The 17254-nt window shown below is 38.5% G+C and overlaps 1 protein-coding gene across 4 annotated transcripts in view; it reads left to right on the forward strand.

The window, feature by feature from the left end:
• Positions 1 to 17254, forward strand: part of ST8SIA1 (ST8 alpha-N-acetyl-neuraminide alpha-2,8-sialyltransferase 1) — a 129135-nt gene that overhangs the window by 64905 nt on the left and 46976 nt on the right. For all 4 annotated transcript variants that reach the window (XM_037020306.2, XM_037020307.2, XM_037020308.2 and 1 more), the window contains exon 3: positions 9274 to 9383. In XM_037020306.2, coding sequence (XP_036876201.1) covers positions 9274 to 9383 — 110 coding nt within the window. The remainder of the gene's footprint in view (positions 1 to 9273; positions 9384 to 17254) is intronic.

Raw genomic sequence — 17254 nt, forward strand, 5'->3', positions numbered from 1 at the left:
CTGTAGAGGTGTAGTTTGTTGAGAACCTACTATATGCTAGGCTTTTACTAAATGTTTTGCATGTATTATCTGATAATTTCAACATATTAGGCTTCATTTTACATGTAGAAACTGAGGCTGAGAGATGGTAAGTGAACTACCCAAATCTCCCAGTTAGAAACTGGTTCTAAGCTTTGATTCCAAGCTGAGGCCTGTTGAAGCCAAATTGTGAATTTAACTACCCTCTCAGATTATATACCAGAGAGTGATTACCACAAAATAAAGTTCCTTCCCTGGTATGTCTGAAATAGCTGAAATAATATGTAAGGAGATTCTCACTGTGTCTTTCTTACTCAGTTACTAACTGTTACTAGCATGACCCAGGTTGTTTCAGAGTAGCCAGAGGAGGAGGCTCTCAGACACCAAGGTGCCAGAGAACCTCGTACAGTTTTGCTCGTGAGTAATTTGGCAATGGGTACCAAAGCTCCACTATGTGCTTATTACCTGACTCAGCAATTCCACATCTAAGGATTTATCTTAAGGAAATAACTGGACAAGTGCTCAAGGTTATATGTATCAGGTGTTAGACAGCGTGAGGAATTGTATATGGAACAGGGTAGGGGTGACAATTATGCTGAAAGGCAGTTTTGAAGAGGCTCTTGCACAGCGCTTTACATCGGTGTGCAAAATAAAAGAAAGCAAACTTTATTGTCTGTACCAAAGGAGAAAATAGAGTGGGCTGATCCCTCCTTCCCTATCCACAATCTGAAGATGTTTATGGCAGTGCTGTTATCACAGCAAAAAACTGGGAACAACCTTAAACTTCACAAGAAATTGGTTGGATCATGAACCACCTTTCCTGTGAAATAATGTGCTGGTATTAAAATGATAGAAAGAGGTCCATAATATCTAGTTAAATAAACGTGCATGTTAACAATAGTGTGGATAAGATGATCCCATTTTGACTAGAAAACAACTGTTTAAGATGAGAGGCCTCCACTACAGGGCTGAGAAATCACTATGGTGTTATCTGAGTATTACAAACTGTTATTTTGACTGTAATTAGGGACAGTTTTCAAAAACCCTTTGGTCTGCTCTACATCTCTTAGAATTCTGAATTTTTCACAAACTGCCTTGCAAAAGACTTGTTATTTCATTGGGGCCTGGCAAGGAGAAAGTCTTTCCCAATTTTTGGCTAAAAGTTCCCTAAAACATCTATTTTCCTACATCTTTCTGAATGTAATCTCATGTGTAACCTCCCACTCTTTAAATAAATAAATCTCGGAGGGCCCTTTCTGAGTTCTAGAGTAGCAAATGCAAACTGGCTATTAGCAAGCTGCATCTGGCCCTCGGATGTACTTTGTTTGGCCTTTACTACTTAAAAAAATTTTTGAACTATATTGCCAACATTAAAAACAAAGAGATTTCACATAAAAATCTGGATTTTTGCTATCACTTGGAAAAATCCCCCAGAATATCTGGTAGCACCGGGTCTCCTGCCCATCCTCAGGGTATGAGCAGTTCCTGTTCTTTTTGGTTTGATCATGTGTGTGCTGTTACCGCAGTACTTGGCACTCTTAGTGTCTTCCTTCCTTTCTACTTAGGCTCCCCGCCTCCATTCTGTAGGCGTTTGGTTTTGCGTCTCCTGTGCGCTCCGTGTCCTTAGGCCAACTTTATGCCCTTTGCCTTTGTATCAGTGCTCTGAAGTTAACAGTGTGTGCGTCATTTGCATATATTCTGGCATTTATGGGTAAATTGATCAATCGTTGAAAACATCTAAGTACCTACTGTGGTCAATACATAATGTGTCAGGACATGAAAAGTTAAAAGACATTTATAAGATTTTAAGATTTATATCTCATCCCACTCTCTGGTTAAATAGAAGTCTGCTTTGAGTAAATATACTTTGTATATATAGACATATACTTTGAATAAATATGTCTACTACTAAGTCTTTGAATAAATGTAATTCTCCTATATTTGAATAAGTATAAGTCTATGCGAGTACAAATGTTTACCCCTTGAGTGGCTATTCTCCATTTGTGGAGGATGAATGTATATACAGAATGGCAGCCTCCGAATAGTGCCAAATGCTGCATGTCTGGAGTGCCTGTTTAGAGGGAATTACGGTCATTGTAGGGCTTTTTTGTCATTGTGGTCAGGATTGTGGCTGCCAGTCCCACAAGGTGAGATCGGTCAGGGAAAGCGGAGAAGGAAGACCTTTGGTTGGGTTTGAGAGCTGGTAGGATCCGGCAAGTCACAAACTTCATCGTGCACATAAATTGTGTAGGGGAGCTTCTGCTTTCCAGGCTCTACTCAGAGGTTCTGTTGCAGGAGGGCTGAAGTGGGGCCAGGAATGTTCCTCTCAAGGTGGTTCTGATACATGTGGGCCGCACTGTGGAAGGGGGAGAGGATGGCGCACACATGCAGGGTGAATTAAGTGGAGGGAGCAGACTGAGTGGGGAGTGTAGAGACTACAAAACTAAACCAATCAGAGGCTTTTCTCAGGAAGTCCTGGGATATGATTAAGGGGGTGATGCTGGAAAGAAAGGGATGCTCTGGAAACTTTTCCTTTTTTCTTGCAAGAAAGGATGACAGATACTTTTTTTTTTAAGTTGAGGGGTAAAATGTGGTAAGAGCCAGTTATTCTCAAGAAGAATATTATCTGCTGATTTCTTCCTTTTTAAATGGAATAGTTGTATATGACACAGTACTGGATCAGCTTTTAAAAGAACATTTAATAATTGATTTAATAGTTAATTATGCTATTAACTCTCCTGGTCCTGCTAGTTGAGGTGCTTAATCAGTTAAATTGGATTGAAAGTTTAACAATCTGCTGCATTACTGAGTGATTACACACTATTTATAGTTGGAAGAAAAACAGATGTCTTAATTCACACCACATATTAGTGGAGCAAACACTGAGCTGGGGATTGGGGTTTTGGCCCCAACACCTCATGTAGTGACTGGTAAGGGGCTGGTTGATACTCAGGGAATACTTGCCGAATGTCCTTCACAGAAATGTGCTTGATGTTTGCACTTTTTCATTTCTGAAAAACAATGGTGGTTGACTGGATTCGTGGTTTTCTGCCCATCACATTCCTTGGTGTGCTAAGTGTCACTTTCAGAAGTAAGAGACAGATCAAGGGCCTGGGAAGGGTGTCCACCTTGACCCCAGACAGCATTTTCTCTTTCATTTTTCTGTTTGTTTTTTTTAATGGCGTTTTCCTGCATATGATCTTGTTTGAAAAAGACTTCCACTGCGAAACAAACAAAAATGACAACATCAACAGTAAGAAGTTGGAAAGTCTCTGAGGTGTGAAAGGAATGATTTGATTCAATTCCACATAATTTATAAGCCTCTGTGCACACCTTTAATACAGACTTCCCGTGACTCATTGAGCATAAGTGAATTGTAATGTCCCTCTGATCTGCTTCAGGTTTTGAATATTCCTTGAACTTGTCGGGGGCAGGGGTCTTACTGGACACAACACCTGCAGACACTTTATAGATCTTAAGGGTGAAAAATACTTTGGTAGGCAGAAAATAGAGTAGGGAGAGTAGGAGGAATAAGGGAGGAGACATTGTGGCAGCTTCAGCAAAAGTAGGAAGACAAGAAATTCAGGCTGTATTGGAGGAAACACAGGTAAACAAAAAGGTGTGGCGGGAATACTGGCATGAGGAGAAATGATGTGATGCGTGGAAAGAATGAACAGGGAGTTTGGGGAGTTGTGGGTTCTGGGTGCCTCAGTGAAGATCTGAAATGTTTTTTTCTGTGGACAAGTGGCAAACATGGTACATTTTGTACGTTTTTTTATAGGTGAGTGATTTGCAGTAGCCTTTGTTTATTTGTTTATTTAAAGTCTTATTGAAGAATACTTGATATACAAAACTGCACATATTTCATGTGCATAATTTGATAATCTTGGACACATGCAGGCACCTTAGATACCATATTCTTGTTTTAGAAGAATAAATAGTATATCTGAATAAATGATGGATGATGGGCAAGAACTAGAAACCAACAAATAGTAATAGACTATTTTCAAAAAGTATTTAAAAATGTTATTGATTACTTACCTTGTACCAGACGGAACTCATGTAATTCTCACAACAGCAGAACAAGGTGGGCACCATTATTACAAATGAGAAGAGTGAGTGTCTATCTTGCCGGGAGTCATAGAAGAAACACCAAGTCAGGACTTGGAGGCAGGCGGGCAGGCTCTAGGGCGATGCTCATCAACAGGAGGGCAAACAGTTTGTATTTGCAGAAAAAGAATCTGGCTGGTAATTCCACCTCGGGAGCTGAGAATGTGGAGTCTAGCCACGGCAGGAAGCCTAGTTCTTGCTGCTGCTCCGTTTTCTGCTCCACTACTGAGAATCACTGGTCACTACCTTTGAAACATTGTGCGTGCCCTTTCCACCAGGAAAAAGAAATCCCAGTTCTGAGAACTTTTGAAATGGGGGTGACCTCTGGCCTAAAGTATAGGCGCAGCTTCCTTTACTCCTTTGGCGTTCGTGAGTCAGCTACATCAGAAATATGTTTCAGTTAACTGAGAATTAGTTACGGCATGTTTAATGAATCTGCTGAATGGTCACAGTAACTGACATTATATTTGGCTTTCAGAGGTTATATCCAGAATAACAGACTACATGTGAAAAATGTAGTGCTCCTTGAAATGCTTAAATGTTATTTTTTATAATGAATTAATTTAAAAATTTTAATAGGGAAACAGTCACCAGTATATAAATATTCACATCATTCAGTTTCCAGAGATGCATCATGTGTAGAAAGAATATTAATACTGAATTTATCTTTTAAAATCAAAATTTTATTTGTGGAATGGGGAATACTAATCTTAGCGGCTTTCTAGAAATTCATTTTCATATAATTGAACAGTTAAACTTCCTTCAGTGATAGGGATGTGCAAATATTCTGTAATTAGTACTTATAAATATATATCCCTAGGCCAAGTTTTGGGTAGTGTTTTCTTAAGGTTCAATAATTAAATATCTGCAATAAGAAGCATTTGTCTCTGAAATAACTAATTACTAAATAGTTTCATCATAAAAATTCTTATATGTGCAAAGTAAGAAAACAGCTGAAATTTTAATTTAGACTCCCAAATGTCTAGTTAAATGACTGAAAAAGAAATACATATTTGCTTATTTACTGGAAAGGACCTAAGCTGCTTTTGATTCAGCTGCGTCCTGTCATTATTTGCCATTTAGCTGGGCACCATGCTTACTAGGAATTCATGCTTACTTGTGGGAAGTTGCCAATCCTTAGCTGAAATAATAAAGTGGGGTACAGAGATAAAGACATGAGCATCTGAAGAATATTGTTGGAGAGCTGGGGGCTTAATAGATGTCCTGGTTAGAATGTAATTAGGTCCTTGAGCAGGGCAGTACAATTAAATATTGTCAAGGAGGGCATAATTAGATGGGTGGCTGAATGGTATAATTACATTCATAAGAGGGGGGCTGTAATTAGATGTGAGGCAGGGGGTGTATTTAGATGCCTAGGTTGAGGATATAATTAACATATGGATGAGAAATTAAATTATGTGTGTGGGGGAAGCATAATTATGTGTGGGAGTCTGTGCGGATATGTGGGTGAGGGTACATAGAAATGAATGGGTCAGACTGCAATTAGATGTGTGAGTTCATGTTCTTGTGAACAAAAACTTGAGATTTTCATCAATAAGGGCAAGCATATGTTTTGACATCATGAGTAATAGCAGCTGGCATATAGTGACAGCCTTTGAGGCCGCTCTGAAGGGTTGCGAATGAAAACCTCTGCTTTCCTATTAAGGCTTGAGACCCATGTCTAACATTGACATTGATCCCTCTTCTTAATAGTGACATTTGGTGGTGTTCTGAATGCTGACTGGCTCAGGAATTTTTCTAGTTTAAAAACACAACTGCATGGCAGGGAAGACTTGCTCCCCTTTCCTGTCAGAGAAGAGTTTGGAGAAGGCGGTAGGGCAAAACAGAGTTTTCCTTTGAATTGTGAAGGGTGACAAAAGTGCCAATTCTTTTAGGTAAAAAGGTATCAGCAAAAAGCTCCCTGTATATATAACAAAACTGGCAAAATTTGGCTTACAGCCTCACTTTTTAAAAAATTATGAAAGTGTGTTTTATTTTCCAGAAATACTTATTTATGGTTTCTCTCCCCTTCCTCCCAAGTATAGAAGCAACACGGCAAGCAACATAGGTTCCTGGTAAAATAGGAACAGGGAGTGATAAAAGGAAGTTAGAAGAAGAATCTGGAGCAGGGTAGGTGCAAAAGTTATTTGGTGTATCTGAGAACACTTGTATTGAGGCAGTGAAGAATGGTGAGAGTTATAATAATGTTCTGATATATCCTGTATTACATTTAAAACAATGGAATCTTTTGCCTTCTTCAAAAGTAAGAGAGCATTTAAAAATACCAGTCTGTTGCTTAGGTAAATTCTTAAAATTAAAGATACTTAATTGGCCACTGGTCTGCTTAACCTGATTCAATCTATTGCTCATAATGCTGGGCACCTCAGAGCCCCCTCTTGTTGAGGGGTTGGGTTGTTTCTAGCAACATCCATTATGGATGGAATTGTCATCCCTAGAAACAAAACAGCTAGTGATTTTACCAGCAAAACGAGTTTATTTGGGAGTAGCAGAAGGATTGCAATTCGAAACTTGCAAACTGTGGCAAACCATAGGCAAGTCTGGAGAAGAAAGGAGAGGGACTTGCTTTGATAAAAGAAGGAAGTTGGAAGGTGTGGTTTTGAATGAAAGCTCATTTGAGGAGAGAAAATTCAGGACTGTGGTGACCTCTCACTGGCTCGAACTGGTGGTTTCTCTGCGGCTGGGTTGTTTCTCCTCCTAGGATAGTAAAGCAAGCTTCTTCCTGTCTGGGTGCGTAAAAGGAACTGCGACGAGTAATTCATACATAAGCACTCCCCACTCAGGGCTTCCTAACTCCATTTTAAATGAGGTTTTTCTTTACTCATTTTTACAGAATCCAAGTGGGTTGTGTCTGGGATTCCAAACTTTTTGGCTTCCTGGTAATCCCAAGAAGTCTAGATGTAAATTGGTTATTTTTTAAAAACTTGGTTGTAGGGTCATTACAGTCTGCCCCCTCATCATCCGTGGTCTTTCCCTACAGTGATTCTCCAGAACATTTTCTGTTCTCCAATTCTGATTCTACATCAATGCATGATGCTAATTTTTTACATGTCGATCTGCCTCAGAAATAGTCTCCCTCAAATAATGTTAGGATTAATTTGTCATCAGAGGTGCTCTTACCAAAATGTTGTGTATTTCTGTAAGAATAGTTGTCACAGGATTGTTTAATCCAGTCCTCTACCTGCTAAGTGGTTTACGTTTCTCTTTCCACACCTGCTACCCCTCCCCTTCCCCCAGGGCAAGCTCAAACTCTACACCAGTCAGTGATTGGTGGTGGTTACCTCAGTTGCTCCTAGAGATAGTGAAGTTATTATTTAAGACATCTAGCTTTGTCTGTGGGATGAAGATGACTAGTCATGAGGTCTCCCTGTGCTGGTGATTGAAGTCTCTGGCTCTTATCTCTTGTCTTGTGTGGACTGTATATGAAGAGGAGGAGGTGAGGCATCTGGCTTTTGAAATGACTTTGGTAAATAATGCTTCATTCACTTAATTATAAAAACCATTCTGAGATGCTCTGGAGCTATTTATGTCAAGCAGAACAATCAGGGATTAAATTCTTCAGATTTTAATAGCATTCTTCCAGAAGCCATATCATCAGCCAGGAATACTGTCACAGTTAGCATTTACAGTTTGTTTCTTCTTTCCTGTAACAAGTCTCTTCACCCTCATTCATGCCATAAGACATTAAAGACTCTAATTTTTGTCTGTCTTTTTTTTTTCTCCCCCAACTTTGTGAAGATTTCTGAAGACCAGAAATCTCAACTACTTTTCTTATTCCTAACAGCTGCAGATCTCAGGGTTCACGGTCACTGACTCAGATTTTCCCTAACCTCATAGCACTCTGTACTTCCCTATCATATATGTTAAGTTCTGTTTTTCCTCTAGTATGTAAGCTTCAAAAGCAGGGCACATGTCTATTATTTCACCAGCACATTCCCAGCATCCATAATAGCTCCTGGTTCTTAAAAGGTTCTCAACAAAAAGTTGTTGCATGAAAGGGAAGTTAGGCATCAGGGCTGTTTAAGAAGAGGCACAGGCAACATAGGTTCTAGACCATGAAAAGGAGAAGGGGCCTCTCAGAAGCAGATTCTGAGTGGTTTTATTAATAGGCTCATATTTAGAGAGTGTTGGGGCTCATATTTGCTCTCAAAATTTGTATCCGTTATGACATGAAGAAAATGCCACTTTGGGCTAAGTGTTGTAAAAAGACTAGATGCCTAACAAAAGTCTGTGACAGGGGTTTGACATGCCCTGGCTCTATAAATAACACTTCAGGGAACACTCAGGTGCACTGAACATTTTCCTTGCCATTCAGGTCACTGTTTGCAGGAAGAAGGTCACCTGCTGTCCGGTTCAGCACAGTCACTTGCTCTTTGGTGCATCCCAAGTTCTAGACAGACCCGCCCAGCATGTTCATTTGTTCGCACGCCCCGCATTTGCCCTTTGCATGCTTTTATGCCTTTGTTTCTGTTACTTTCTCTGCCTGGCAAAATCCTCTTCATCCTTTATCACTCATCTCGAGTGAGAAAGTTTTACCTGCTCCTCTGACGGGGTTCTCCAGCATTTGCGGTCTCCCGTATTGTACAGCAATTTCAGTTGGCTCCACAAATGTGTGTGTTCCCACTCTCCTCACATCCCAAATTGTGAATCAAGAGGTCTGTGACTTCTGTATCTCTGTATTTACCCCCAAGAGTTAGCACAGGAAATGCTCAGCAACATTGTTGAATAAATTGCTGACTGTATGAATGAATGAAATTGCATTCAAATAGGGGAATAGAGTTCATTTGAGTTGGTGCCCAGCTTAATACCTTTAAAAATAACCCTGTGTTTAGTTTGGGTTTTTCTGTTTTCCCTAGCAGACATTCTCAACTATATGCATGGCCAATTTGTTGCAAAAGATACTGTTATGTTTAAGTGCACTTAAGGTAGTAGAATAACATTTTTTTTTAATTTCAAAGGAACAGGCTAGTTTGTTCCTTACAAACTTCTTGTCATCTTTCTTTCTACATTCACTTGTCACTCTGCCCAGGCTTCTATCAAATTCCTCAACAGGTCTGCTATGAACAATGATTTTGTGAGCAGTTGTTGTTCTCTGCAGTGAAAACCCGCCTTGTTTTCTGTTGCTAGGCAACCCCATTCCAGCTGCCCTTGAAGAAATGTGCGGTGGTGGGAAATGGTGGGATTCTGAAGAAGAGTGGCTGTGGCCGTCAAATAGATGAAGCAAATTTTGTCATGCGGTAAGAGCGAGCTCCCACAGTGTGGCCTCGGCCTTGTCTCCTTTTCCCCACCCCTCCCACAAGCCCTTGGGCCTTTCTAAACTAGTCACTTGTGATTAATCAGTTGCGGCTGCTTTTCAGCTCCATTCAAGGTCATGTATAAGTGAGTTTAGAACGGGGGTCAGAGGAGCACAGGACCCGCCCTAAGAAAGTACAAAGCCAAGAGAGGCTTAGAAGTCCCGCAGAGACCCAAAACTGTGAACACCCAGATTTTATTTTTAGATTATTCAGTCAGATGATTGCAAGTTTAAAAATTGTTAAGACTAACTCTACGAATAAGTATTTTCATTTATTCATTTCATTCTACACCCCTTTCTTTTTTGTTTTTGTAAAAACAAAGCATTTGAAAGTAGCAAGTGAGATTTGAAGAGGAATTTGATCTGTGCAGGACTAGGGAAACTGGAAGGAAGGAGGGGAAACATCTCAAGCAAGGAGGAAGCTTGGTGAAGGGTCGGAGCAGAGCGGTGATGTGTCACTTCCAGTGGGAAGCAGGAAGCATCTGCAGGGGCGTGTCAGAGAATTGCTGGCACGCACCCAGCCAAGAGTAGAGGATCATAGGGGCACCAGCCTGCACTGTTGGGTAATTTTAACCAGATGCAAAAACTGGAAGTGATGGATTGACATGCGTTTGGGATTGTCTGGGTGGGAGGCAAGGTCTAGTCTATATGAGGTGGGAACAGACAATACCTCAAGACTTTGCATTGTGGAAACCATTATATGAATACAGTACAATCGTAACACAATTCATATAGTCTAGTTTAAATTTTCAAATTGTTCTCAAGTGCAAGTTTATTTGCTCGTTCCAAAAACTGTGTAAAGAAGAAGTGGTTCATATTATATGTACAGATTCAGGGAAGTTAAATGATTTTGAGAGTCTTAAATACAATATGGAAGGAGGCAGTATAATAAATGTACTTTTATGTTATTCCTGAGTGCATATGTGTGTGACTACATTTCAGAAGATGGATATTTTAAACTTAATATATAGAAAACTAGGCTTACACATCTTAGGGAATTATCTATAATTTATTTATTGCAAATAAGACTAAGTTTGCACTGTATACAATTTTGATATATTCACATTCAGAATCAGTGCTGTGGTTAGGGTGAACAGCACAATCCTAAGCATGATGTTCATAGAGGTGAGGACTGAAAATAATTAAAAAATGATAGTATTATAACTAGAGCTGGGTATACATATGCCTTTGGGTTAATTTCAAAAATAACACCATTTTCCTTCTTTTAAAATTGCAATATAATTGACATATAAGATTACATTTCAGGTGTACAACAAGATTCAATATTTGTTTATACTGTGAGTAGATCACTACAATAATTCTAGTTTTCCCCTATTACCATATAAAGTTATATAATATGCAGTACAGTATTACTGACTATAGTCACCATGCTGTACATTAAATCCTCATGATTTATTTATTTTATAAGTGAAAACTTAGACCTCCAGATCCCCTTCACTCATTTCACCCATCCCCCAAATCCCTTCCCTTCTGGTACCACCAATCTGTTTTCTTTGTTGGTGAGTTTTGTTTGTTCATTTGTTTTGTTTTTTAGACTCCATGTATAAGTGCAATCATATGATATTTGTCTTTCTCTGTATGACTTATTTCATTTAGCATAATGCCCTCAAGGCCCATCCATGTGGTTGCAAATGACAAGATTTCATCCTTTTTAATGGCTGAATAGTATTATATTGTGCATGCACACGTGTGTGTACACACCATATCTTCTTAGGTTGTTTCCATGTCATGGCTATAATGAATAATGCTGTAGTGAACATAGGGATTCCTATATCTTTTTGAATTAGTGTTTTGTTTTCTTCGGATAAATACCCAGAAGTGGAATTGCTCGATCATATGGAAATTTTATTTTTAGTTCTTTGAAGAATCTCCATACTGATTTTCATTGTTTCTGCACCAATTTCTTTCCCACAAACAATGCATGAGAGTTCCCTTTACTCCATGTCCTTGCCAACACTTGTTATTTCTTGTCTTTGATAATAGCCATTATGACAGATGTCAGGTGATATCTCATTGTGATTTTCATTTGCATTTCTCTGATGATTTGTGAAGTTGAACATCTTTTCATGTGCCTATTGCCCTCTGTATGTCTTCTTTTGAAAAACATCTATTTGGATCCTCTGTCCATTTTTTAATTGGATTATGTTTTTTATTATAGAGTTGTATGAGTTCTTTATCTATTTTGGATATTAACCCCTAATCAGATACATGATTTGCAAATATGTAGGTTGCCTTTTCATTTTTTTTGACAGTGTCCTTTGCTGTACAGAAGCCATTTAGTTTGATGTCCCATTATATATTTTGCCTTTCTTGCCATTGTCTTTGGAGTCAGATCCAAAAAAATATCGAATGATGTCAGGAGGTTTACCACCTATGTTTTCTTCTAGGAGTTTTATGATTTTAGGTCTTACAGTCAAGTCTTTAATCCATTTTGAGTTAATTTTTGTGTATAGTGTCAGATAGTAGTCCAGTTTCATCCTTTTGCATGTAGCTGTCCAGTTTTCCCAACATCATTGATTGAAGAGACTTTCCTTTCCTCACTGTATATAGAATATGCCTTTGTTGCAAATTAATTGACCATATATGCATGGGTTTATTTCTGGCCTCTGTATTCTGTTCCATTGTTCTATGTGTCGGTTTTGATACCAATTGTCTACTGTTTTTATTACTGTATCTTTGTAATATAGTTTGAAATTACGGAGTGTGATGACTCCAGTTTTGTTGTTCTTTTTCAAGATTGCTTTGGCTACGTGGGATCTTTTGTGGTTCCATACAAATTTCAGGATTGTTTGTTCTATTTCTGTGAAAAATGCCCTTGGGATTTTGATATGGGTTACATTGAATCTATACCTAGCTTTGGGTAATGTGGACATTTTAACAATATTAATACTTCCTAATGAGCACAGAATATCTTTCCATTTATTTGTGTCTTCAGTTTCTTTTATCAGGGTCTTACAGTTTTTAGTTTATAGGTCTTTCATCTCTTTGGTTAAACTCATTCCTAGGTATTTTATTCTTTTTGACAATTGTAAATGTGATTGTTTTCTTAATGTCTCTTTCTGATAGTTCATTCATAGTGTATAAAAATGCAAAAAAATTTTGAATATTTATTTTGTATCCTGCTACTTTACTGAATTTGTTTATTAGTTCTAACAATCTTCAGTGGACTCTTTAGGGTGTTATATATAAAAAATAATGTCCGTAGATAGTGACTTTTTTTACTTCTTTCTTTCTAATCTGAATGCCTTCTCTTTCTTTTTCTTGCCTAATTGCTGTCACTAGGATTTCCAATACTATGTTAAATAAAAGTGATGAGAATAGGCATCTTTGTCTTGTTTCTGGTCTTAGAGGAAATTTCAGGTTTTCACCATTAGATATGAGGTTGGCTGTGTGCTTGCCATATACAGCCTTTATTCCATCTGTACTCATTTTGTTGAGAGTTTTTTTTTTATCATAAATTGATGTTGAATTTTGTCAAAAGCTTTTTTTGCATCTACTGAGATGACCACATGATTTTTACCCTTCATTTTGTTACTGTGGTGGATCACATTAGTTTGCAGGTATTGGAACTCTCTGGACTTCCTGGATCTGAATGTCTATTTTCTTCTCCAGGTTAGGGAAGTTTTCAGCCATTGTTTCTTCAAATATGTTTTCTTTTCCTTTCTTTTCCTCTTGTCTTTCCTGTACCCCTATTATGTGAATGTTGTTCCACTTGATGTTGCCCTATAGGTTTCTTAAGCTACCTTCACTTTTTAATATTCTTTTTTGTTTTTGCTGCTTTGTTTGGGTAAGCTCCACTGTCCTTTCTTCCAGGTCACTGGTCCTTTCTTCTGCTTCATCTAGTTTGCAGTTGAACCCATCTAGTGTATTTTTCAGTTTAGTTACTGTATTCTTCAGCTCTGTGATTTCTTTTTGTATTTTTGTTGTTGTTGAAGTTCTCTCTGTGTTCATCCATTCTTCTGAGGTCAGTGAGCACCTTTATGATCATTCTTTTGAGTTCTATCAGGTAAAGTGTTTGTATCTGTTTCATTAAGATTTGGGGGGTAGTTATTATCTTGTTCTTTTGATTGGAACACAGTCCTCTGTTACCTTATTTTTCTTGACTCTCTCTCTGTTTATTTCTATGTATTAGGTGAAACAGTTGTCTCTCCCAGTCTTGAAGGAATGACCCGAGATTATGGGGGTGTTTCAGTCTGCTATCTGTTCAGTGCCCTGGAGATGATAGCCTGCTAACGACTGTCTCCCTGATTGTTTCAATCCTGTGAAATTTCAAGCCTTTCTGGCCACCAGACCCAGATGTTTAAGGGACATTCATTGCGTGGGCTGAGTGCATCCATTGAGTTTGTCAGGGCAGGGTTACAGGGGACCCTGCTGGGACCACCTGCTAGGTTTGGTGTGGTGGGACTTTGAGGAAGCACTGAGTGGGGAAGGTGGCAATAGCAAGGTAGAATAAGAGTGCAGAAATGGCAACCATCAGGTCCTCTGTCTCTGGAGAGAGTTCTAACAGACCCTGTCCCTCCAGCAGATTCTTTAACTAATGAATCTCTTTTGTATATGGTCTAGGGTGTTCAACTTGCTGCATTTGCACTTGATCCCAGGTCTTGAGCCCTTGCACAGTGGTGTCTCAGTTTCCTATGGCCCTTTGAACTTCCTGGATGTGAGCCCCATTGGTTTTCAAAGCTAGATATTTTGAGGGCTTATCTCTCCACTGTAAGTCCCAAGGGTTGGGGCATGTGATATGGGACTCAAGCCCTTCAACCTTTAGGGATATGCTCTGTATTTGTGAGATCCCTCCCACTTGTGGGTCACGGTGCTGGGCCTGAGGTTTTTGGCAAGACTAAATTTCTGCCTCTCCTGCCCATCTGAATACCGCCTTTTTATCATTTGATGTGGAGGAGCAGTTTAGATTGCTTTCAGGGTTTTTTTTCATAGAGAATTGTTCTATATATAGCTGCAAATTTGATGTGTCCATGGGAAAATAGTTGAGTTCAGGGTCTTTCTATGCTGCCATGTTGAGCCCCAAGAGTAGTGCCATTTTCATAACACATTTAAATATTTTAAAAGCCTTATTTATGGTTTACAATATGGAAGTGATGAAATGTTGATTTATGGACCTACTTAGAAAGGGTTGCTTAATACATATTATTTGGGCACCCTGAGAAAATAGAGGTAGTATCATATATTCAGAATTAAATATTTAATGAGTAAATGATATTAGAAAGCATATAATATGTCTGGCCCTAGAATATAGGGTGTATGGACAGTTACAGTGAGAGAGAAGTTCTAAAAGTAGCCTTACCTTTACATAGTCGTAAACCAGATTACAGTCCAAAATGTTTTCCCAGAGTGGAAAATAATAATACCATTTTTTTCTTAGACATTTTCAAACACATCTGATGTTAAAAGTCAGTTTTCCATTTTTCAAAGTAAACATTTGCTCCTTAACCAAAAACATCACATTAAAAGTAATACTGTTACATAAAAGGAGGCCTGCAAGAATAAGTAACAATTATTGCATCTTAGAGACAAATTGGGTGCCTTGGGGATACAACTGAAGGCTATAAAATTTTGGTACTTTGTGTTTTGCATACTTAAGTACACATAAAATTTAAAAAGTAATCTTACAATCTTCTATTAATGTTTGCTCTCCACCAAGCCCTTTCCCACTCATCTCTACTCCTCAATTCAAAGAATATTCATTTCTCATCAATTTTTTAATATTTTTTAAGGTCATGAGCACAGTTACTAGGACACTTTAGCCATTAATATCTGTTAATTGTGCCGACAAGCAACAATGCAAAGTTTGAAACACTTTTTCACAAGTATGCCATATTGAAACGATTTGACTGTATTAATGTGCCTTTTATGTAAATCTTGTAATTATCAATTTAGGAATTGAGGAGGTAAAATTATAGTGTGCTTTTTCTGAGAAAAGAGCTACAGGGAGGTGTCACAGACATTTGCACTTGAAGAAAAAGCTTTCCCAGAAGACATTAAGGCAGATATTTACATGAAAATAAGTGATTATTTTCCAGAAATCCATTTATAAAATATTATCTTAATTATCTCACATATTTCCCTGTGTTATAGTGTTTGGCAGTCAGTATCCAGAACTGTCTCTTTAGCTTTTACTCTGTGGCGGGAGTTGTGAAGGGCCCCAGACATAGGAGCTGTGGCTCAACCTGCAAGCGTACATAGAAGAACAAAGTGTTTATTCATGAAAACTAATTCGTTTCATTAAATAATGACAAAACAGGTTGATTGCAGTCTCTAGAAAAATTACAGTTTTGATATACTGTTGTTGTTATATATTATATAGTATAATACAACAGTTTTCAAATGTTATTAAGGACCATCAGGTCAAAGCTTCTTTAAGAGATAAATGCCCAAATTTTAGCCTGTGTTTTATTCTGGAAGTCGCCTTTGCAAAAATGAGTTAAGTCACAAGACTGGTCAGCTCCATTGCCTCGTGAGCCTGGTTGATAGTGCCAACACTCACTCCCTCACAAAGGTCCTCAGAATCCACGTGGTATGTGGCGAGACCATTGGACTTCAGATGCGTCAAGAGCACGCTCTGAAACTTGGCTGTCCCCAGGCTCCCCACAATGGCCATTATGTTTGTTTTCAATGGGTACTCAGCAGAAGTCATCAACTGTCTGACTAATTAAGCTATGGGTAGCTCTCGGAAGAACCAGTATCTCATGACAAAAGCACAGATGAAAGGAAGATGCCAAATAAACTGAAACTTGTCTAGGATGCCCCGATGTGGTAGGAGTCACAAGGTCAATACAAGACAACATCAAGGAACTTGAGCTCATCAGCTGAGTGAGTGCAGACAATTCCATGTTTTGGGAGAAATATGTAGGGAAAATTTAATAGTTAGGGAATGGCAAAGACCTTAATATGTGTAAGATTTCTTTACCTACAAATAAATGATGCTTTGGTTTGTTAAGTAAAAAGTTAGAAATGCCTTGCTGTGGTAAGAGTCAAGTTAGAGTTGCGGGTGGAGAAGAGAAATTAAAGCACAGTAATAAAAGAACACCTAGTGGAAACTATAGACTCATTTGGGGTTTTCATAAATAATACATATTTAATTATATTTATATGATATACCTGATACATGATGTATTTTTGAGCTTTTACTGTATGTGACGTATCAGCATAGGGACTCTTTATACATTTCTTACTTTAATCCTTACAACAACCTTTCTAAACAGGAAAAGTGGTCATCCTCATTTTGTGTATGGGGAGACGGAGGCCAGACAGATTAATTAACTTGCCTCATGTCCCACTAGCAGAAGGCCATGGGATTTAGATTTTCAGTTGCCATGTTTTCCATTGTAAACATTCATAAGGCATTGTGGCCAAGGAAAGCAGTCAGGGCTGGGGTGGTGTGTGTGTGTGTGTGTGTGTGTGTGTGTGTGTATGCGTGTGTGCGCGTGCGTGTGTAAGAGAGAAGGGTAGTTATCTGTCACCAAGAAAACATCACCTGGGCTCTCCTTTGGCTGAACTGGGATGGTTAGAGAATCTTTGCTTTTCTTCAGATGTCACATCATTATGTCTTCACAGTAGTCAACCTGTACTACATTGGACATGTACATTTAGACATGAATTTTTTAGGAGGCCCTGAACGTACTATTATAATTTTGAATTTACAAAAAGAAAGAAAAGTAAGCAAATATAATCTTCCTGGTGTCTTGAAGTTTGTGGTGTGGTTCTACAAAGAACACTGAAGGTCCTGTATCTTCTAGTGTACCAACCTCTCCTAAGGCTAATTCAAATCTTACACTTCTT

This window comes from Manis javanica, chromosome 15, assembly GCF_040802235.1.
Source record: "Manis javanica isolate MJ-LG chromosome 15, MJ_LKY, whole genome shotgun sequence".
NCBI classification, from domain to species: domain Eukaryota; kingdom Metazoa; phylum Chordata; class Mammalia; order Pholidota; family Manidae; genus Manis; species Manis javanica.